This window comes from Hippopotamus amphibius, chromosome 3 (genome assembly GCF_030028045.1).
Source record: "Hippopotamus amphibius kiboko isolate mHipAmp2 chromosome 3, mHipAmp2.hap2, whole genome shotgun sequence".
Classification (NCBI taxonomy): domain Eukaryota; kingdom Metazoa; phylum Chordata; class Mammalia; order Artiodactyla; family Hippopotamidae; genus Hippopotamus; species Hippopotamus amphibius.
In genome coordinates, this window is record NC_080188.1 from 110459169 (window position 1) to 110484466 (window position 25298).

General features: G+C 36.9%; 1 protein-coding gene and 1 pseudogene across 1 annotated transcript; both read right to left on the reverse strand.

Moving 5' to 3' along the window:
- Positions 1-4299: 4299 nt before the first annotated feature.
- Positions 4300-5239, reverse strand: LOC130850257 (olfactory receptor 5W2-like; annotated as a pseudogene).
- Positions 5240-11738: 6499 nt separating this feature from the next.
- On the reverse strand, positions 11739-12677 carry LOC130850085 (olfactory receptor 8U9-like). Its single transcript, XM_057729424.1, has one exon. The coding sequence runs from the start codon at positions 12675-12677 to the stop codon at positions 11739-11741; it is 939 nt and encodes a 312-aa protein (XP_057585407.1).
- Between the last annotated feature and the right edge of the window lie 12621 nt (positions 12678-25298).

The following is a 25298-nucleotide window of genomic DNA, read 5'->3' on the forward strand; positions in this document are numbered from 1 at the left end:
TTCATATCAATACAGATACAGAATGTGATACTTGGAATATGCCATAAAGATTATCCTGTTCAAACCTCTCTTTTGACTCAGTGGAAAATGAGGCCCAAGGAGGAAGTGACTTGTTGCAGGTGACAGCTGTAGTGAGTTGAGAGTTCATACAGACTTTATTCTGCTGTCAGTGCTTCTCCAGGTCATAGCATGTTTCTAGAGAGGATTTTGAGCTAGGTTATATTTGCTGTCTCTTAAGAAAGAGCCATATATGGTACTTATCAAATCAATTAGAAATATTACAGTTTTGATTTAACAAATTCTGCTAACGAGCTTTTCACCAGTATGAGCTCATGGCTTGTATCAGTCTATGTATGGCCTAACTGCCATCACTGGTTATACTTATTTTTAGGGATACCAATGCCAGAGCAGAAAGAAGGAACTATGAGGAAAGAATTGACCTATATACAATCTCATTATACACAATTACTGATCTTGACTATGCTCTGGGAGCCAGAGATGGGAAATGGAGCCTAACATTGGTGGGATGATAGTTTGGTGAGCAGCTAAGGAATGACTCAGATAAGATATGCCTGGAGAATCTAAAAAAAAGTTAAACCCAAATTGAGGTTGAGTAGTGGGAGAGAGGATGAACTAGGGAGGAAAGTCTTCAGATACTGAAAATGTATGCTGGGTTATAAATCTGTATCAGAGTACCATTTTCTGCAGAGGAAAGTATGTTTAGAGTTTTGTCCATACAGATCAGTGGTGAGGTAGGGCTTGGGTGATGCGGGCTTTCAGTGGGGGAGAATGGAATGGCAGCCTGAAGATGGTGAGAATCAAGAGTTTTGTCCTAAGTAGGGAGCAGAAAATGTCCTAAGTGCAAGGGTTCATCACAAAAGACTGATATTATTTTCTTTGCATATAAGTGTGCCATTTCAGACATGGCCTTAACAGGGCCACACAGAATAACATAAAACAAAATGTACTGAGATCAATTATCTAAAGTCATTCCTTGACAAAGTGGGATCAGGGAATGAGATTATTAGTGTGGTTTCAGGCATCTGGCCTGAGTTGAGAATTATGTGGCCAGCATGGGTCACCATGATGAAACCTCTGCTCAGCTCTAGCAGGAGTGAAAGCAGTGTTAGGAAAACAAATCCTACAAGTGCCAGGCAGAGAGCTCCAGACATGATACAAAGCTGGGGTATGCAGTGAGAGCTGAGAGACTGGATGGGCTGTCTCTACACTAGATAAAGATGGATCCTGCAGACTCCATCTAAGGACATGTTGTCATGAGCAATTCCATCTTCTCTCTCAGCTCCAGGGATTTAGTCCCTGATGGAGAGTTATTAGAATTTGTATGTTGTTACACAATTTCCTGATAAACTTCAGAAATACATACACACACTATAACCATATATATATATGGAAAGGAAAGGAAATTTTCCCACTATCCCTTGAAACATGGAGTTTTTGTATCTTTTAGACAAGGAAATAATAAATTTGAAAAGAATTCACAAGAGGAAATGATAGTAAATCAGTAAAGAATTAAGGGAGTTTGTTTATACAGCCTCCTGGCCTTGATTTCCCTATCTCTGGTGTTAAGGATGTCTCTCAACATTCTGGTACAGATAAAATGCCTTTTGCATATGAGATTTATTTCCTGATTTCAAGGGGAGAAAAGAACATCAGGGTGTTCATTTTGCACCAGCTGTTTCTTAGGTAACTTTAACTCAAAGCAGTCAACATGCCAACATGGCATTTTGGGGGCAGCTTGCCCTGAACCCCATCAATATATCCTTATAATATATATCTAAAGCCAAGTTGAAGGGATGAGGAGACTGAGCCTTAACCAGATTAAGCACTCTAAAGGCACACAGCGAGCAAGTCAATGATAGTACAGTTGACCTGAGCAACACAGGTTTGAGCTGCACAGATTCACTTATAGGTGGATTTTTTTTCAATAGTAAATATTACAGTACTAAGCAATCTCAGGTTAGCTGAATTCTTACAGGGGAGCCACAGATAAGGAGGAATGGCATATAAGCCATAAAGGGAAGGCTGGCTATAAGTTATACTTCTATTTTTTTTTTTTTTTTTTATTATTTTATTTTATTTTTTGGGGGGGTACACCAGGTTCAATCAACTGTTTTTATACACATATCCCCATATTATACTTCTATTTTTGAGTGTGCAGAGGTTAGGTGCCCCAAACCCCCATGTTGCTCAAGGGTCAACAGTGTCCAGATTTGAACTGAGCCTGCCTCATTTAAAAGTGCAGGTCAAATATTCACCTCTCTCATATCTTGATCACTACCTTAAAACAAAAATTGAACAGAAACAAATACAAGAAGCCCTAGTTTCCTGACCACTTGTAAAGACTATTATTATAGTGTTATTAAAATAAAATTTGAAGGAAAAAAGGAAGGAATATATTTTTCCCTTAAATGTGTATGTGAAAGATGGCCAGAGAATTCAATTTTACATACCATGAATAAGTTTAATTTTTGTAGGTATGAATATTTTTAATAAGTTTTTAAGAAAGTATATTGAGTATAGAAGGGATTTGAACAATGATCGAGATCTTTGGATGTATGAAATATCCTAGGAACAAGAAATCAATTACTTGAGGTAATAAAAGAAAATATTTAGGCGTAATACATTATTTTTATTGTAAAACTGTGTTCAGTCATTTATGGCAAATAACTTCCTGAAATTTTCATGCTTTTAATGTATCATTTCAGTCTTATAATGTTTAGAGTGTGTAACATTCAGCACATTGTATACACTGAAGGGATATATAAAATTAGGAAGGAGGACCTAAAGGAAAAATCTTATATATCCCATTACTTTGCTCCCGGGACCAGAAAAGAGTGCCTTCACGTTGCTATCTTGACAAGGATGTAAAATGAAATGAATTACAGTTATATTTTTTATAGCTGAATTTTTTGCTAATCAGTTACAGTGAGAACAAAATAAGCAATTAACTTCAATAAAGTATTGCCATCAATGCTACGATTACCCAACAATCAGCTCTTCATTGTGACCACTACTAAAATTGCATTTAGAATACATTTTCAGTTCATGATAACAGACACATAGGGAGTCATTAGAAACCATCACAAGTGGAATACTAATATAAACATTACCTTGTTTTTGTTTCTTGTTTTTCTTCATACAATTCCTTTCAATTTAAACCATATCAATTGGGTATATATTTTCTTTTAAAATTTAACTAGGATAATGGTATGAAACCCCAAGGGAGACAGAGTTGTCTTCTCCCGTGGCCTCTGGAGAAGGTCCAGGTTCTTCACCCCCTACTTTCAATCATTCAGTTTCTGTACAGCTGTTAATGGCACCATATCTGTTCTCTGCAGTGAGGACAAGAAGGGAAATCCACAGGCTGATAATCAGTCTGCGAAGTGCAATATGAATCTAGTGCTAATGATTCCACAGTTACCCTTGGATGTAACTTGGGCAGAATGATGTGAAATAGAGGATTTCAGAAGTTCTGTTCCTCCAGTGATCCCTGTCCCTGTTACTTATTCAACCTAGGCCAAAGGCAAGAGGCACAGATGGATTTCTTCTACAGTAACCACACCAGAAGAAAATAAAATGAAGGGGTTCTTGTTTGTTTGTTTGGTAAATTTACAAAGGCTCCCCTTCATCGATTTTGTAAGGAAGGGGCCCTCATTCATTTATCCAAAAAACATTTTTGAATGGCTTCCTGTAACCAAGCTTTGTAAATGTCAGAGTAGATAACATATGAACAAAACAGGAAAAGCACTTATATTCATGGAACTCTGAGTTAAAAAAAAAAGATGTTAAGTGTATTCTTACTTATTTATTTACTACTAATGCATTTCTAAGTTCAGTGATGACAGTTATAGGGTGAAACAAGTATATAAAAGGATGCAAAAATCTATTTGACCCATTAACACTCCCTTCTGGCTGAGCAACTTTAAACATATTGTTTTAAATATTGGATTCTTAAGAGGGTAAGTTGGATGGAGGGATTATTTTTTGCATGATATCTGACTAGTGCTTCCCCAAGACCAGAGAAAATGTATAAATAGATCCTCTCTGGAAGAAAAAAAAGAAAAAAAAAAAGATTCTCTCTGCAAAATAGCAGTGACCATGTTACTACTCTTCCTTAGTTTGGAGAGAAAACTAGGATCACGGATGACTGCTTTCTACACCCGATTTAGGTACAAAGGTTAGTAATGAGAAACATCCAGAAGACTGAACTGGTGAGACTACAAGCATCTATATCAGTACCAAAATCTTTAAATAAATAATTTGGGTCAAAACACTGTATCACCCAGAACGTAATTCAGTACTGATTATTTTTCTTAAGGCAACTTTCACATTTTTATTCCTTAAGTTGTAGATCAGGGGGTTTAACATGGGGACAACAACTATGTAGAAGACAGAGGCTATTTTGTCCATGTCCATGGAGTAACTGGAGCTGGGTCTGAAATACATGAACAGGAGTGTGCCATGAAATACAGCCACAGCGGTTAAGTGGGAGGCACATGTAGAGAAGGCTTTGTGTCTCCCTTTGGCTGAGTTCATTCTGGGGATGGTGGTTATGATGTAGCTATAGGAGAGGAGCACAGTGATGATGCTGACACAAAGAACACAGCTACTGGAAATGAACAACATTATCTCATTGATGGATGTATCTGAGGAGGAGAGGGCTAGCAAGGGTGGGATGTCACAGGAAAAGTGATTGATAATATTAGAATTGCAGAATGACAATAGAAATGTACAACACTTATGGATTGCCAAATCGACCAAACCTTCCATGTAGACCATGGTTATTAGCTTGGAACAGAATTTCCTGGACATGGAAACTGTATAAAGAAGTGGATTACAAATGGCTACATAACGGTCATAAGCCATGACAGTCAACAGGAGACATTCCACATCTGCAAATGTCCCCCCAAAATACATCTGAATGGCACACATATCAAATGGAATCCTCTTCTGCTCAGATAAGAAATCAGCCAGCATCTTGGGAGACACAGTGGAGGAGTAGCAGACATCACAGAAGGACAGATTGCTCAGGAAATAAGTATATGGGTGTGTGGAGTCTGGGGTCCATTTTGATCAGCAGGACCATCCCTAGACTGGCAATCACAGTTATGCTGTAAACCAGCAGGAAGAGCCCAAAGAGCCCCTGCTGCACATCCCTTCTGTCAGAAAGTCCTAGGAATGTGAAGTCAGTAACCACAGTGCAGTTCTCCACAGTCATCATTCAGATCTGGAAATCCCTGGTTGTGAAAGAGGAAATGGACATAGTAGGTTAATAACATCTTACTATCTTAATAGTTAAACTGCTGGTCTTTTTTATATTTCAATAATTAAGAAAAGACATAGTCCATCCTAGGTGTGCATGAGGTAAACAGATTCTTTGTGAAATACTATCCAATTTATTATAAATGAGAAAATGTTAACAACAATAATGTCACATGTAAAGCACACTTTTGTACAAAGCACATCAGACTATTCCCACACCAGCTTGTGTGGTGTTTATGACCATGTTGGCCACTTCTATATAATATTAAGACATTTATGTGCTCAGAGTAAAGTCAAGGTTCCTACAGTTAGGTGGTCCAGGTAACCTGTCTTTTCACAAGAGTGTTGCTTTGTTCTGTTCTGCTTTGTTTTCAGTGATGTAAGAAAGTTTTTATGTCCTGGCACAGAGATGGATCAAGATGGCGGAGTAGGAGGATGTGTGCTTACTCCGTCTTACAAGAGCACTGGAATTACAACTAACTGCTGAACAATCATCAACAGAAGGACACTGGAACTCAGTATTAAAATACCAAATGTACTCCTCTGGGAGATATTGTCAAGAAAACTCTCAAAAATCCTACATATTTCCTAAAGATATTCCATCAGGTACACAGAAAAAATGATATATTTGTGGTGATTAACAGCTTTATAGCCATTCTCTATTTCTCTGGAACATATCTGGGGGGAGAGATGTCAACCTTGCTGACCCTCCTCTGATTCCTCTCCAGACCTGTTTTTCCCTCAGGTGCTTCTCTTGCTCCAAGAATGACCCATGTCCTTGGGCTGCCCTCTGTTTAGGCAGAACCCCAGATCATCCTCAAACCCTGATGGCCCCCCAGACCATGTAGAACAACCTGGTCTTATTAAATCTGGAACATAGATAATAACATATTGCTGACATTTGAAAAATCTAAATTGCTTCCCAGAGGATTTGTGTGTTCACCGAGAATAGCTTTCTTTAATCATGGGGGGAAAGACTGAAGGTAGAATTTAAGACTTCGGAGACAAACAATTGAGATAAAAAATCTATATCTAAACAACTTCCCAGATGCCAATGATGCCCCTAAATATAGTGTTATATAGGTAACTGTCTACGTATAAGTTAAACATAAAATTTAGATTGAGGAAATATTCATAAGGTTTTCAATGAAGTATGCCCCCCACCCCACCTCCACTATGGTACTTTCAGTGTGAGTCATTTGGCTTTTCCTCATCCTCAAAAACACTTAGTATTGTCTGTCATTTCAATCCTGGCCATTATGTGGAATATATGATTTCCTGATGACTAATACAGCTGGAAATCCACTTATATGAATATCTCTTTTTTATGAAGTGTCTCAAAGTCAACATTCAGAATAGGCCAGTAACCTGAATTCTTCTTGATGGCACCAGGGTTCCTGCAACCCACCTCTCTGTCTTATTGCCACTCTCATTTCAGGTCAAACTGGCCGGGAGTTGTAATCTTTTCTATCCATTGGTACGAATATAGTTCTACCCATCTGTTATACTTTTTTTATCACCCCAAATAGAAATAAGTATGTGGGGCTTCTTTGGTGGCACAGTGGTTAAGAATCCACTTGCCAATACAGGGGACACGGTTTCTAGCCTTGGGTCGGGAAGATCCCACATGCCGCAGAACAACTAAGCCCATGTGCCACAACCACTGAGCCTGTGCTCTAGAGCCCACAAACCACAACTATTGAGACTGAGTGCCACACTACTGAAGTCTGTGCACCTAGAGCCCATGCTCTGCAACAAGAGAAGCCACCACAATGAGAAGCCAGTGCACCACAAGCAAGAGTAGTCCCCACTCCCCACAACTAGAGAAAGCCCATGCACAGCAACAAAGACCCAACATGGCCAAAATAAATAAATAAATAAATAATAAAATAAATCTTTAAAAAATAAAAAAGACACACGCACACACAAAATAAATGAGTATATATATTGATAGAGTTATATCAATATAGATGCAGAATGTGGAAGCTGGAATGTGCAATAAAGATTATCCAGTTCATACCTCTTTGTTGACCCAATGGAAAATGAGGCCCAAGGAGGAAGTGACTTGTTGAAGGTGGCAGCTATAGTGAGTTGAGAGTTCATACAGACCCCGTTATGTTGTCGCTGCTTCTCCAGGTCATAGCAAGTGTCTAGGGAGGATTTTGAGCTAGGTTAAATTTGCTGGCACTTAAGAAACAGCCACATACTGATGAGATTGATGAGAAGTATTAAGGTTTATATTTAACAGATTCTGCTCACCAGCTTCTCACCAGTATGAGCGCATGGCTTGTATCACTCTCTGCATGACCTAATTGTCATCACTGGTTGTGCTTATTTTTAAGGACACCAATGCCTGAGCAGAAAGAAGGGACTATGAGAAAAGAATTGACCTATGATACAACCTCATTACACCCAATTGTGAAAGGAGGCCAAGCAATGGGAACCAGAGATGGGAAATGGAGCCTAACATTGGTGAAATGATAGTTTGGTGAGTAGCTGAAGAGTGACTCATAGAGAAAATATGGCTGGAAAATCTAAAGAAATTATTAAACCCAAAGTTGAGGTTGAATAGCTGGGGAGAGGTAGAACTAGAGAGGAAGGCCTTCAGATATTGAAAATGTATGCTGGGTTATAAATCACATCAGAGTCCCATTTAGTGCAGAGGAAAGTAACTCTAAAAGAAAAGTTTTGTCCATACAGATCAGTGGTGAGGTAGGGCTTGGCCAATGCGGGCTTTCAGTGGGGAAAAATGGAATGGCAGCCTGAAGATGATGAGAATCAAGTGTTTTGTCCTAAATGTGGAGCAGGAAATGTCAGAAGTGCATGGGTTCATCACACAAGATAGACCTTGTTTTGTTTGCAGCCACATGTGCCATGTCAGACACAACATTTGGAGCAGGACCACGGAGAATAACATAAAACAAGGTACCCTGTGGTCAATTATCTCAAGTCATTTCTTGGCAAATTGGGATCAGGGAATTAGATGAATAGGGTGGTTTCAGGCATCTGGACAGGATTGGGAATGATGTGATCAACGTGGGTCACTGTGAAGAAACCTCTGCTCAGCTTTAACCGGAGCGAAGTCAGGGTGAGGAAAAACAAATCTTGAGGGTGCTGGCAGAGAGCTCCAGACATAACCTGAGGCTGAGATGTGCAACTAGAATCTGAAAGACTGGCTGATCTGGCTCTAAAATGGATGATGATGGATCCTGCAGACTGCATCTCATGAGTGAGTGCTGTGAACAACACCATCTTTCCTTTCAGCACCAGGATTTCCCCAGTGGAGTTATTAGGCATTGAATGGCCTTACACACTCTCTTGATTAACCTAAGAGGTAGATATATTATACATACACACACACACATAATTATAAGGACATATGAGTGTGAGTCAAATATTATCTGCACTCTGGCTGTAGACTTTGCAGAAGTTTTAATATAACTGGAGTGCGGGTAATTTTTGACTCAACCACGTGTGTGTGTGTGTGTGTGTGTGTGTGTGTGTGTGTGTGTGTGTGTGTGTGTGTGTGTGTAGTATTAGGTCAGGGAGGTGAAAAATTCCCCCCTACCACTCTTTGTTCTTCTTTGTTCTTACACAAGGTAGATTTACAGGAAAAACAATTTTTTTTTGGTATGTACCAGAGTTCAAAGAAATATGAAATGCAGAGAAGTGATCCAAACAGGGATCTTTTGTATCTTTTAGGCAAAGAAATAATGAATTTGAGAAGAATTGACAAGACAAAGAAACTTAACCTCAGGGTAGTAAATTAGTAAAGAAGTAACAACACTTGTTTATGTAGGCTCCTGGACTCATATTCCCTATCTCTGATGATAAAGAGGTCTCTCTATCCCTGGTACAGGAGAGGTACCCTTCACATAAGAGATTTATTTCCTCCTTTCATGGGCACAACAGAGTGTCAAAAACTGTAATTCAAAATAATCAATACACCAAAGTGGCACATTTGGGGTTACTTGCCCTGAATGCCATCAATATATACTTATATTGCATATGATAAAGCCAAGTTAAAGGCTTGAGAAGAATGAAACTTAACAAGATGAAGCAATCTAAAGACACACAACTAACAAGCCAAAGATGGTACAGTTGACCCTTGAACAACACAGGTTTGAACTGCACAGGTACACATACAATTTTTTGTTTGTTTTTTTAAATGGTATATCTTACAGTACTAAACAATCCTAGGTTGACTGAATTCCCATATAGGGAACCTCACATAGAGGAATGCCATATAAGCCCAACTATAAGTCACACTCCAATTTTCCACTGTGCAGAGTGTAGGTGTCCCTAACCCCTGCATCATTCAGGGGTCAACTCCCTACAGATTTGACCTCAAGCTGCCTCACTTAAAAGTCCAGGTCTGATACCCACCTCTCTCATATCTCGATTGTTCCCTTAAAGCAAAAATGAAGAAACAAATGCAAAATGTCTTGGTTTCCTGACCATATGTAAGGGCTATTAATACAGTGTTATTACAGGAAAAGTTAAAGGGAAAAAAAAGGAAGGAATACCTTTTTTCCTCAAACAAATATGTGAAAGGTGGCCAGAGAATCCAATTTTACATAAAATGAATGTTTAATTTTTATAGGCAGGAATATCTTTAATAGGTTTTTAAAAAAGTGCATTGAGTGTGGAAGGGGTTTGGACAATGACTGAGAAGTCCTGATATATGAAATATCCTAGGAACAAGAAATCAATTATTTGAGATAATTAAAGAAAATAGTTGAGTGGTAAAATATTTTCATTTGTCTTAAGACTGTGTTCATTCAGTCATTGATGACAAATAACCTGCTGACATTTTCATGTTTTTATGTGTAGTTTCAACCTAATGATGTTTGAAGTACATAGTATTCAGCATATCGCATGCACTGAAGGGATGTGTACAATTAGGAAAGAGGACCTAAAGGAAAGATCCTGTACATCCCATTACTCAGCTCCTAGAACCAGAAAAGAGGGATTCCATGTTTCTTTCTTGTTAACAACATAAAATAAAATGAACAGTCGTGACGACCAGCAATAGTGTTATGATTTTATAGCTGAATTATTTACTAATGGATTACAGTCAGAACAAAATAAGCAACTAATTTAAATTATTGGCATAAAAGACAGAATTACCTAACATTCAGCTCTTCATGATGACCACTACTAAAATTGTGTCTAGAATACAGTTCCTGACCATGTCACAGATACACAGAGAGCCAATATCAATCACTGCAAATAGAATACTAATATAAACACTGCCTTGTTTTGTTTTCCTTTATATGCATAATTAAGATAATAACTCTTCCTTTCAATTTAAACTGAATCAATTGGGTACTTTTTTTTTTTCTCTTACATTTTAACTAGGATAATGCTAAGAACACCTCAAGGGAGATGGAGTCATCCTTTCCAGTGGCCTTTGGAGAAGGTCTAGGTTCTTTACCCCAAACTTCCAGTCATGCAGTTTCTGTACAGTTGTCGGTAGAACCGTATCTCTTCTCTGCAGTGAGGACAAGTAGGAAAATCCACAGGCTGATAATTAGTGTGTGAAGTGCAATGTCAATCTAGTGCTGATGATCCCATGGTTACCCTTGGATGTAACTGGGACAGAATAATGAGGAATAGGTGACTTGAGAAGTTCTGTCCATCCAGTGATTCCTGTCCCCGTTCCTTATTCAACCTACGCCAGAGGCAAGAGGCACAGATGGATTTCTTCTAAGGTAAACATACCAGAATAAAATAAAATAAAGGGAGGAGTACTTGTTTGTTTGGTAAATTTACAAAGGCTCTTCTTCATCGATTTTGTAAGGAAGGGGCTCTCATTCATTGCTGCAGTAAATAATTTTGAATGGCACCCTGAAGCCAAGCATTATAAATATCAAAGTAGAAAACTGGTGAACAAGCCAGGAAAAGCCCTTCCATTTATGAAAGTTTGAGTTACAACAGATGATTTTACATTTATTCTTATTTATTTATATATTTATGTATTTATTTCCTGTGTACTCCCAGGTGCTATGATAACACAATTATAGGGTGATACAAGTGCATAAAAAGGATACAAAACACTTATTTGACCCACTAACTCTCCCTTGTTGCTGAGCAACTTTATTAAACAGTTTTTTTTTTTAAGACTGTAATCTTACGGAGGGTAAGTTGAGTTGACATGGGTGGAGGGGTTACTCTGTACATGATATCTCACTGGAACTTACTCAAGGGCAGAGAAAAGAGATATAAAAAGACCCTCTCTGCAAAACAGCAAATTCATCATATTACTGCTCTTTCTTAATTTGGAGAAAGTTAAAGATCACTAACGATTGCCCTCAACACTCAATTTAGGCACAAATGTAAGTAATGGGAAACATCTACAAGACTGTACTGGTGAGACTACAAGCATCTATACTAGCATCTGAGCCTCAGCTCTCAGAATCTTTATGTATATACTTTTAGTTGAAAACACTGTTTCACCCAGAATATAATTCAGTACTGATTAGTTTTCTTAGGGCAACTTTCACATCTTTATTCCTTAAGCTATAGATCAGGGGGTTTAACATGGGGATGACAACTGTGTAGAAGACAGAGGCTATTTTGTCCGTGTCCATGGAGTAACTTGAGCTGGGTCTGAAATACATAAACAGAAGTGTGCCGTAAAATATACACACAGCGGTTAAATGGGAGGCACACGTAGAGAAGGCTTTGCGTCTCCCCTCGGCTGAGTTCATTCTAAGGATGGTTGTTATGATGTAGCTGTAGGAGAGGAGCACAGTGATGATGCTGCAACCCAGAACACAGCTGCTATAAGTGAACATCACGATCTCATTGATAGTTGTATCTGAGGAGGAGAGGGCTAATAAGGGTGGGAAGTCACAGAAAAAGTGATTGATGATATTGGAAATACAGAATGATAACTGAATTGTGGAAGAGGTGAAAATTGCTGGATAGATCACAGCTTCTATGTACACAAAAGCCACAAGTTGAGTACAGAACCTCTTGGACATGACAACTGTATAAAGAAGTGGATTACAAATGGCTACATAGCGGTCATAAGCCATGACAGTCAACATGAGGCACTCCACATCTGCCAGGGTCCCAAAACAATACATCTGAATGGCACACAAGTTCAATGGAATCTTCTTTTGCTCAGATAAGAAATCAGCCAGCATCTTGGGAGAGACAGTGGAAGAGTAGCAGACATCACAGAAGGACAGATTGCTCAGGAAATAGTACATGGGTGTGTGGAATCTGGGGTCCATCTTGATCAGCAGGACCATCCCTAGATTGGCAATCACAGTTATCCCATAAACCAGCAGAAAAAAAACAAAGAGCCCCTGCTGCACATCTTGTCTGTCAGAAAGTCCTAACAATATGAACTCAGTAACCACAGTGCAGTTCTCCACAGTCATCACGCCGATCTGGAAATCCCTGGTTATGAAAGAGGAAATGGAAGTGAAGGGTAACATTATCTCACTATTTTAACATTTAAGTTGCTGGTCCTTTCTATATTTCAGTATTTAAGAAAAGAGATAATTCTAGGAGTGTGTGAGGTAAACTGATTCCCTGAAAATACATCCAATTTAATATAAATCAATAAATGGTAATAATAATATCACATTCATATAGCACTGTACCATATGTGGCTCTCTTTCATCTAAATTAAACCATGTTATTTCCATACCAGCCTTATTAGTATTTGTGATAATGTTTGCTACTTCTACTCATATTAAGGAATGGATGTCCTCGGATTTGAGGCAGTAATTCTTAAATTAATTGGTCCAGATATCCCATATCTTGCAACAAGATTCCTGTTAGTCTTTTCAGTACTGCAGAAATATTGTTTTATTCGGTAATAGGGAATCATGGTTAGTGAGATGCACAAATAATGGATGTATTCCTTTGTTATCTCCTCATCATCCACAGTTATGGAGCAGACAGAGCTATGTCAGATTCTTTCATATAACATGTTCACACATCCTCATAAGTACTTCAGGCCCTATCCAGTATCCATTAACAGCTATCAATTAACTGAAGCAGGGAGTGAACTAAAGAAGAGGTTGGAAGTATCTCCATGAACTGTATGCTGGGGATCACAGGTAGGAATATTCTGGGGCTGACCGTGTTCCTCTGACATTTGCTGTTGCTCAAGGGACATTATGAAGAATGTTTGGGACTTATCATAGGGATCTTGTCACACAGATGACAGGTGGCACAAGAAAGGCAGTATGGTTTACTGTGTGAGTCCCTCTGCTATATTCAACTAGAGTCCACATGCTCTAACAGATCAGATTTGTAGGATGCTTGATAAGAGGACTCATATGTTCACAGTTCCACATATCTGGAGAGATTCACATATGAACTGTCTTCCCATCCCAATTCCTCAGAAACTGTGATACTGTTTTACTGTTTTCTTTGATCTCTGTTTCTCTTGAATATTTCTGAAATCTGCTTCCCTCTGGTTTAAATGAGTTTGTGTTTCTTGAATTCTCTGCCCCACTCTTGCATTCTACACAATAAATTATATTATATATAATGTCACACATGTCCTCCTCTGTTCTTTGAGAATATTCATCAGATGGAGTTGAAGGTAGATGAAGAACCACAAGAGTATCTGATTAATGATCTAGTGATCAATGTGCAGGTCTTCAAGACCTTGGCTTAAATTCATTTAATTACCTGTCCATGTAGACATATTATTTAAAAAAAAATAATGAAAACCTTAAAAAATATATAAAAGCACAGGTAAGAAATTTAAAACAATGTAAAATGTCTAGCCACTACATACTTGCCCTTTTTTGTATTCCCTGTTATATGTACTGATATATTTTAATTTTATTGAAAATGTAATTTTAAAAAGTTTGTATGCTATTTCAAACCCTTCGGTGTTTTTATTACATGCTTTCAGTTGAAAAGGATAAACTAACTAAAGGAATCTAAAATATAAATCTGAGAAACAAACACAATTATTAGTACCTGAATCAGAACTACTGATTGTTTGTTGTGTGCAGTTCTGTCCACAGGAGGCTTCAGCATTGTCACTTGACAGACCAGGATTATATAACCATCTCTGCATGTGGTCTCTGTGAAATAAGTGACAATATAATAATATGGTTTCTGTTATTTCCTACAAGCTAGGTGATTGAGAAAGAAAAACTTTTTAAAAAGAAGAAAATTTTAATAAATATAATGCGACTTCCCTGGTGGTGCAGTGGTTGAGAATCTGCCTGCCAATGCAGAGGACACAGGTTTGAGCCCTGGTCCGGGAAGAATCCCACATGCCATGGGGAAACTAAGCCCATGAGTCACAACTGCCAAAGCCCTTGTGTCATAGAGCCTACGTGCCGCTACTACTGAGCCCACATGACGCAACTACTGAAGCCCGTGGTGCCTAGAGCCCATGCTGTGCAACACAGGAGAAGCCACCACACTGAGAAGCCCATGCAGCACAAGGAAGAGTAGCCCCCGCTCGCCACAACTAGAGAAAGCCCGTGCACAGCAACGAAAACCCAATGCAGCCAAATAAGAAAAAACAATTTTAAAAAAATTAAAAAAAGAAAAAATGTTACTTTCATCCCTCTATATCTTCTTGCCCAATTATACATATTTAACAATAGTAAAATGAGTCCAGTCAATGAGCATCCCTTATTTTCACCTCAAAAATCTCTATTCAGGGATTTTGTTTTAATTTCATAATTTAGAAAAAAATATACCCTCATTCATGCTCACACTTACACAGGCATACATACACAAAGTCTGTACCATTAAACACATTTACAAATTAAATTTTTGTAAATATAGCAAGAAAATTAACTATAATAATACCACCTAGGACTAACTATTTTTGTTTTCTGTTATGAGATTTTAAAATTTTAAACAAAAATGAGGTCAGAATAAACATACCTTATACATATGAATATTATGAACGTAGTCAAATCATTCCTTTCTATTGATATACATTAATCTATTCATTCTATTCTCTGCTAATGGCCACCTGGTTTATGTATAATTATCATATCATGAAAACTCTGATATGAGTAAAATTATACATACATAATTTATCAGTTCTTTCTTTAAAATAATTCTAAGAAATGGCTTTTAAAAGCAAAGAGATTTGACTTTTAATAAAGACAAATTTGGCCTTTTTACCAGCTCAGAGGTTTTATATTATTTAATTACCACATTTATCATATATTTTATATTATCACATATGTTGGAGTTATCTCTGACAACCTTATTATAAGATACAGAAATTGAAATGCAGAGGTGATATGTAAACTTCTACAGCCTGTAGATATTAAGTTCCTCTGACTTCATAGAAAATGCTCACCATAGATTCCTGAATACAGTGCATTGAGACAAATAATGTTGGAGTGTGTTTATGTTAAAGTGACATTTGAAAATTCACACAATAATGACCCAGAGACCCTTAGATTTCTGAGGGAACTGAAAGACCATTCAAGCCCCACTTCTAAACCAAAGTGGGATCCAACAGTGATTGACAGCAGAGGGGAGCAACTAGGAAGGGATGTCACACTGGGAGGTGATCTGTTTTAATTAAAGCACTTGGACACTCGAACATAATTAAGTGGGTGTGAAAAGTGGTATGGAGGGTGGCTGCATTGGAGAGTTTCAGGAAGTAAATAGAAAATAAAGAAATTTGCATCTCTTGATGTTGTGCTACCTGCCAGCTTAGAGGGACAGTCTCTGTTTTGTCCATTTATTGAGCAATATTTCATTATGTGTGTGAATCACTGGCATACGCTTATAAGCAGAGGTCGCTGTGTATTCTTTACGTGAACACCATTGATAAATGTCCCCCCAGATATACGGTAATCATGTACCTTAGCAGTACATCTTTAGTCTTGTTGCAGCTGATTTAATTGCCACAGACCTGTAAATACAAAATTTGTGTTTAAAACAAAAACGATGTGAAAGGATGCATCAGTTTATGCATTCTAATATTTCAGATAGTTTCATATTTTTTTTTCTAAAATTAACCTGAATAGACAGTAAAATTAACCTGAAGGATTTTTTGTTTACTTGTTTGTATTGTTTGTTGTTATGGGGTTTCTCCTTACTTTATAAAGCTAGAAAACTCTTCAGGCAAAATTCAATGAAATTAGCCTATTTTTGATTTTTGGAAAAGTGCTTTTCATGATAGTGTTAATGTATTTTTCTAATGTACTACAGTTCTTTGAGTGATGGTCCGATAATAAAATACCAAGTGTACTCCTGTGGGGGATATTATTGAGGCCAATCACAAACCGCCTAATTAATTACTAGTCATTTTCCACCAGGAAACCATAACAACAATGGTACATTTGTGGTATCTAAGACTTTGCTACCATTCTCTTCTTCTTTGAGGCGTATTCAAGGGAGAGAGACATCCTTGACCACACTCTTCTGATGCCTTTCCATACTTGGTTTTCCTTCAGGGGCTTCCCTGTCTCCAAGGATGCCAGTTCCTTCAAGCTACACTTGTTAGGCAGGATGCGAGCTAATTTCATATACACGGCTGCCCCTCCAGACTTTGTAGTCTAACTCCCATCCCCATTAAAATTCAAAGTATGGGTAGTCGTGCATCGCTGAAAGTTGGGTGATACATTACTTCCCAAAGGTTTGTGTGTTGATAGAGAATAGTTGAGGGGAAGATATAAGGTTGAATTTAAGACTTTAGAGACAAAAGTGAGGAAAAACATCTGCATGGCTTTTCTGTTATCACTGGTGTCCATAAACATAATTACACAGGCAACTGTTTACTTTCACTCTCCTTCATTCAGAAAATGATTGTCTATACCTGAGGCATGAATCATTATCATATAAATTCAGTGCATGACCATGGAACCAAAAACACTAGGTTTACTGGGTCATTCTGTTGTCTGAAACAAGCAAAGCAGTGTCTTGGGTTCTTAAATCCTCTCTGTTCTATAAGCAAGGTAGTACTTTTTAGGAACATAAAATATAATCATTTAATAAAATCATCTGTGAAAGTTGCATGTTTTATTAATTTTATAAGAATATCTAAGAATGCTAATAAAGTTGTATAACCGTTTCTAGTAAAGCCTGAGTGCCAAATTGGAGGCAGGTTAAAGGTGTTGGGTTTAAAGTATTTGGTCTTCTACAACTCAATTCCTCGCTGATAGATGCAACATAGTTCTTTTGTATGATGATGAAGCTGCTCTGTTTTGTTTTGTTTTCTTTTTGTTTTTGTGTTGTTTGTGTTTTTTTTAATTTAATATCTCCAGTAGTGGGGATAGATTTACACAGTAGTGGATCATAGATGTATAGAAGCAGGTTGTGGCAACCGGAAGGGACCTTCTAAGGGACCTTCTCTAGATAACATAGTATGAGGCTTTCTTTTACAGAGAAAGGACTGAGGGCTAGTAAGGAAGAGTGAGTTGGTAAACAACACAAGTGATTTAGAGTTGCAATGGGTACCTGGTTCATAGCAAATTTCTGGAGAGGAATTTCTGAGAAGTTAAAAGTTGCTGCTTCTAACTTTAGCACAGGGCATCCCATGTACTGGAGTCTTTGAGCTTTACACCTGTAGTGTTTTAACAAAGGTAATTCTGCAACCTACTACCAGTATGTATCTGTCTGTTCACTATGTTATACTTATGCCCAAATATACCATCACTATGTCATTATTATCTTTATAATTTTCAGTGTCAAGACTAAATGAAAGAGATTTTGTTATAGAAACATTCCTAATAAGTCACCCATGGCACAAAGTCATTGGGGATATTATGCTTGGACAATAATATTTTCCATCAGTCCCAGATGTGTGTGTAAGAACAGTGTGATGTAGAGATATAGAGTGGAAGGGAATGGTGAGTCTTGAAGTAGGTAAGCTAGGTAGATCAAAGCTTTTGATACTATGTTTTCCCAGTTTCTGTAGAATCCCAGTAAGGAAGGTTTAGGTCAGGCCATCAACCCCAAGTTTCTATTTAAGTCATAATTTTACTATGCAGCAGTTCTAGTAAGTGACTTTTTATCCTCTAATCGCATAATCAGAGAGATGAAGCCTCTAATTAATCAAATTGGTTTCTTCCATTTTTAGACATTCAGTTATTGAGCTTCAGATACCTTATTTGTTGTATTAAAATTTTATTCTTGTTAGTTTCCACTCACTGAATGTGATTATAGGGGTCGGTAAACAGATCAAATCAATCTTTACATAATATCACTGTCCTATGTAAAATGGAAGGAAGATGGTATGTCTATAACTTCTGAATAGCAGCAATCCACTGACCTTCCCATTTTTGGGGCTTTAATATATTTCAAACCATGTTTTCTGATATATTTTTTCTATTAAGAAAGATTAACAAGAGCATGGGTAAATTGAGAAAATATGATACAGGTAGAAATCTTTAAAACAATTTTTTCTTTAAAATAGCAGTAACCAATGACTCTTTCTACCACCATATTTACCCCTAATCTCTCACTGTTTCCCACAGATGTCATCTTCACTAGCAGTGAGCCTCTTGGGCTTTACTTCCCTTCTGAAATTCTTTCACATAAGGACATTTGCAATTACAATTCTAAAGGATAATCAAGAATGCCATTGGATCTTTCAAATACCCAGCCATTTCCATGTATTCTCAACAAGCTGTTTCTAGAATTTGACAGAATACTTGAGCAGAAGCAGATGATGCAGGGTACATCAAGAAAGTACACAGGATCATACTTTTTACTTCCTATGAAATTAATATGAAAGTCTTTGTAGATTCATTTTCTTTGTAACCATGCCATTGTATGTAATTTCTTAAAAGCTATACAATGTATATATACAAGGCACATATCATATCCTCATTTAGTTTGTTTTGCCTAATACCTAATAAAAACTCAAAATATTACTAGGAATGTTGTTTTTTTAATTATTTATGTGTTTTCCCATTTTGTGTCCCAGTCATGGTGCAGTTAATGGGAGGATAGGATGTCTTTAAGCAAATGTTCACAGTCTCATATTGGAGGCAATAGCTTAATCACAGAGAGAGAGATAAAGTGATCCCTTGAGAAGAGTATTACTTATAATGCACAAAGGAGGTTTCAAACAGGACTATGAAGAGGGAAAATGGGAAGAAAAGCTGAGTGGAAGTGACTGAGTTGAAAATTTCAGCAAAATGGTGCACTTTATCAGAACCCTCCAGCTTGCTCTTTTATTTGTCCCCTGTTGGACTTCACATTCTCTAAGAAGGCATTATCCTGTCTACCTAAGCATCTCTAATTCCCAGCACCTCAGTCTAGAATCTTTCTTCTCCCCATCATCCTTTTCTTCTCTACTCACCATTTAGATCTGAAAATAATCATTCCTTCTCTGCCTTCTAGATTAAGATGTTTTGCTTGAAATTAGGGTATCTTGTATTTTTCTTCAAGATGACATATAATTTATTATTTGTAAGATTAGTTGATTAATGTTTCTCATTTTCACTATGTTATATAATTCATTAGTAACAAAACAACTGCATTCAGCATTACATGCAATTCTCCTAGAAGTACAAAATTGCATTCTAAACACTAATAAGTCAGAATACTTCAATTAATGCATAAAATAAATAGCAAAATATGAAAACATTGGCACACTAAGATGGAGATTGGAAAGAAACTTAAATTTATTGCTTTATTAAGAGAAAAATAATTGACCTATCACTGACAATGATATTACATGTAAGTTAATAAATAAAAATTATTATGGCACTATTTTTGATGTATAGCATCTTTAGTGTCTACAGATATATGAAACAAGTTTTATAGAACTAGTCTATCACTTTTCATCACTCATTTGCTACAGGATTTATAGCCAATTGGATAACTGACCTTTCCAAGATTAATTTCTTGAAAACCAAAAAGTACTTAAAAGAAATGGAACATACTATAATAGGTAAATAAGCATACCTTTGGATTTTAAGTTGACTTTTCCATTCAAAGGATAATGGGAAAATGAACAATCATTGTTTCTGAGAAATATAGACTTTTGTTTCTTACATTTGTGTATACACATTACGTATGTGTGTGTGTGTGTTGATGTATAAAAACTGGAATGTGGGTGGTGGTCTGATTTTTATTTTTTCTATACTTAAATATTATGACATTTGGATACTATAAATATGGTATGGACTTGGATTTACATATATTGGTATTTGTAATGTGTTATCTCTACTATTATTTGAAAAAGACAAGAGCAAATTTACATGTACAATGATATCACTTGCATAGTGATAAAAAAGTAATGGTTTGCTTATCAACCTCAATTAAAGTATAAATAAACAAAATCTTTAATATCCTTCTACAAATTACAAATGAGGTTTGTGTAATTCACACAGGTGTAACAAGTAAATATCATTGATTACTAGATTACAGTGTTTATTTAACTGAGTAAGAAGGTTTAAAATAATTCATTTACAAATTCTCAGTACTTGATTTCTCACTTTTCCACAAAAGTAAGATTCCCCTGCATCTCCCTCACATAATCTTTAAATTTAGCCATTTAGAAACCTACCTGCAATGAGCAATTTTTTCTGTTCTTTCTTACTGGTACATATACAATAGGTAGATTGCATTTTATTTCTATCTAGTGGCTGTTGGGAGTTAAATCTCTAAAACCTCGGCCTTAACATTTTCATGTTATGAGAGCATGATTAATTAGATCCCTAGTTCTATATTTTCCCCTGTGAATTCACAACAAATTTAGCAAGGGCTGAACTTTTAATTCTTCACTCTTTTTACCAAATTGATCAATGTCAGAAAATTACCAGAATTTATTTTAATGCTATGCTTTATGGCTACTGTAAATCTGAGATAGGAAGGGTGCTGGACACAATCTTTAAAAGAATCACGTAGCTTGAGGACAGAACAGAAACTAATTAGAACCAAATAGGTCCAAGATGGTGGGCAGAGTTGACTTACACTAAACCTCGAGCCTCTATGCTCTTTGTAACACAGCAGCATGCTAAATGGTACACCTACAGGAGCCATGATAGTTCCAAGGCCGACCATAAAGTTCAAAAAGTGGGCAGTGGCCCAATTCCTGGAAGTCCCCACCACTGCCCCAAAATATCTGAAATACTCCTCCCATTCATTAGGCTATGAAGTTACCCACCCCTATTAAAACTGACAACCCGGTACCTGGTACCACTCTCACCTTCTGAGATGGTCCACACTCTGTGTATGGAGTGTGTTTCTCCCTGAATAAACCTTCTTTCTCTTTCTTATGGCTCACTCTTGAATTCTTTCCTGCTCGAAGTCAAGAACCCACACTTGGCGGCTGTCCCAGGGACTTGGATGTGACCTGTGATGTGAGCATCTTCTTTCGCCCCACTGTCTTTCCTGCAACAAATCTACCCTCTTCTCCAGTGAAACTAGATGTCTGATGAAGTTAAACTAGGTCCTGTACTAATGACTTTCATCTTTTCATTGTCGATCCAGTCTCTTCCATTTTGAAAGATCTCCTTCACTTCTCATTTAGAGACATGATAATCTTATGCATTGGTTTTTCCATTAGTCATTGGCTGAATCCTTTCTGCCAAGTACCTGTTAATCACCCGTATTTCAATGATTTTTTATTATGTCGCTACAGAAAACTTTTTCCTTCTTTTTTTCTAAGTTTTATGACTAGCCTAATTATTAAATTGACATAAGACAGAGTAACAGGAGAAAAATAAATTTAATTTCTACATATGGAGTTCCCATAAAAAGAATGAGATTCAAAGTGACCACAGCAGTCAGCTTTCATTCCTTTTAGACAAGGAAAGAATAAATGTGTGGAGAATTGACAAGACAAAGGGGTTTAAGGTTAGGTTAGTAATTAGTAAATAAGTTAAAACACAGACTTATTGGCTCTAACTTCCTTGTTTCTGGGGATATGAATGTCTTCTACCCTCTGGCACAGAGAGGGGAACTTTCACATGGGAGATTTATTTCCTGCTTTCAGGGGTGTGAAGGAGGATCAGAGTGTCCTTTTTCCACTTCTATTTCAAAATAATTAATATGCCAAAGAGGTGCATTTTGGGGTGGCATATTCTGCTCTCCTTCATGTGTATAACATCCATCACAAGTTGTATACTCTTTACAGGTTTATGAAATTTACCTATATACAGGCAGACCTCATTTTATTGTGCTTCACTTTATTGTGTTTTGCAGATTATTGTGTTTTTTACAAATTGAAGGTTTGTGGCAACCCTGCATCAAGAGAATCTATCAGTGTTGTTTTTCTAACAGAATTTGCTCACTTCATGTCTCTGTATTACATTTTGATAATTCTCACAATTTTCAAACTGTCTCATGGTAGTATATTTGATATGCAATCTGTGATTTTATTGGAATGATCAGTGATTCTTAATGTTACTACTACAGCTTGCTGAAGTCTCAGGTGATGATTAGCACTTTTTAGCAATAAAGTACATTTTAACTAAGCTATGTACATTGTTTTCTTTTTTTAGACAGTGCTATTGCACAATTAATAGAATACAGTATAGTGTAAATGTAACTTTCACAAGTACTAGGAAACCAGAAATTTCCTGTGACTTGCTTTGTTGTGATATTCACTTTATCACGGTGTTCTGGAACGGAAACTGCAATATCTCTGAGGCATTCCTGTATGTGTCTTTGTATATTCCTACAATCCTTAGTGTAAGATTTCCATCAGCAATGACTCAGAAAATGTTTATTAAATATTTTCCTGTTTTTATGCTGGCAGATGTTGACTATCTCTGCTGCTATAAGGCTGGTAGATGTTCAATGAAAGTTAGAAATAAAGAGCCTTTGAAGGCTCTTTGTACTAATATAGTTCATGTGAACAAGGATGATCTTTTATAAGAAAAAAAAAAAGGGTGCTGTGATACTGCTTTCAAGAAAAAAAAAGCAAAAATAAGCCTAGGTCCATTTGTTTCCAAAATAGCTTTTGTGTGCCAAAATCATAGAAACAGAGTAGAGAATGGTGGGTACCAGGAGCCGGGGGTGGGGGAATTGAGGAGATGTTGGTTAAAGTGTGTAAACTTGTAGTTATAAGATGAAATAGTTCTGGAGATCTAAAGCAGAGCATTGTGATTATGCTGTACTACTATGTGTTACAATGCCATACTACATCCTTGAAATTTGCTAAAAGACTAGGTCTAAAATGATCTTGCCACAAAAAATAAACAATAATTATGTGACTGATGCAGGTGTTAGCTAAAGATACGGTGGTAATCGTATTCCAATGCGTAAATGTATCAAATGCATAATTCCAGAGAGCACAAGAAAATAAGTAAAATGTCTCCCCTGAAGTTGTGCAACATGGCAGCCTTAGGGGATAGATAGTTTATCAGCCATGTTCTGAGTGATAATACAAATCATTTCAGGATGTTGACAAGCACAAATTCCTAGGTATTCATCAAATTCTACTGCTGAATGTAACATACAATAATACTTTCCTACTCTGTGTTCTGCCTTGTTGCAATTTATTTCTTTACCACATAACAGGTAAATGCAAATTTGTGTGTATGCAAAGTATTTTATGAAGTGATAAATATAAGCCAGTGTATGTTTACAAATATTCCAGGGGATTTATTTCTTCTGAAATCTCACTGAGAACTAGACAAAGACTTAGCTATTTTTTGGAGTCTTATAAAACTAGAACACACTGTAGGCTAAAATCATTAAAATAAAGTAGTTGATGTATGGTAAAGGGTGTCTTAGTGATATATTTATTGTTGCTTTGTTGCAATTATTTGAATGATGATATCTATACAAATATACTTCATTTGCTGTTATAGGAGATATCGTTGAGGTCAAGCTCAAGGTAAATAATTATAATAATTTGCCACATGTTTAACTGAAAGTGCTAATGCATTTGTGTCACCCAAGAGCTTTACTACCATTATCTACTTCTGTGGTTACATATTTGAATGATGGAGTTTTTCCTTGCTTACTTTATTATGACTCCTTTCCAAAATCACTTTTTCCATCAGGGGCTTCTCTGTCTCCAGGGATGACAAATCTCTTAGGGTTTCACTCTGTTGAGATAGGACCTAAATTTAGCTTCCTGAATGTGACTGCCCCTGCAGACTATTTAGTATAATTACCCTCCATTATGAGCGAATAAGCTGTAGTGACTACATTATTAAAAACTTTGGATAATTAGCTTCCTAAAGGGTTTTAGATTAAATTGAAGTTAACTTTCTTAAAACATGGAAGAAATTTACGTACTTGGAATTTAATACACGGGAGACAAGCAAGTGAGAAAAAAATCTGTGTCTACATGACTTCCCCTGTGCCACTGTACCTCTATTTGTAATGGTGCAGAAATCAGTCCCAGGAGAAACCAATCACCACACTCTGAGTGTTGGAGAACCCAGGTTTATTAATCTGTCAGCCTCAGATGAGCTATTGCTCCAAAGTTCTGGGCCCCGGGCTCAGGGTGAGATTTACTTTTATAGGGGTCTGTGCACATGCTTACAGTTAGCATTGCTAGATTGGTTATTTGGTTTACAGAGCAGGGAAGTCTCCAAACAGAAACTTACAAGAGCAGGTGCAGAGCATTCCATATTTAGCAAAACATCCTATGGTTACATTTGATTGCTAGATTATCCTGTTTTTGTTTTTCCTTTTCGGTGTAGCAAGCATATTTCACAAAAGCAGAACAAGCATGGAGTTATTTTTAGTTGAATGAAAGTTTCTAATTGTCCTCTTCGGTAATACTTTGTAGGCAACTGTTTATGTATAAACACCTGCCTTTAGAAAATAGTTTTATGGCCCTAAGTCATGAGTCAATATGTTTAAGTTCAGTGGATGACAATGGTACCAAGGAAAGCCAAGGTTCGTTAAGCCTCATTGTTGGTAAAAACTATATTAGGAGTGCTCATGGGTTAAGTAAAACATCTTTGAATTTTTAATAGCAAAAGAGATAAGTATTCACTAGTGATCTATGAAAGTTGAACTATTTATTTATTTATTTATTTTATTTTATTTTTTTTGGCACACAGACTTAGTTGCTCCGTGGCATGTGGGATCTTCCTGGAGCAGGGATCGAACCTGTGTCCCCTGCATTGGCA

Excerpts from the sequence above, each read along its gene's own strand:
- LOC130850085 (XM_057729424.1), bottom strand. The coding sequence starts at position 12,677 with ATGACTGTGGAGAACTGCACTGTGGTTACTGAGTTCATATTGTTAGGA.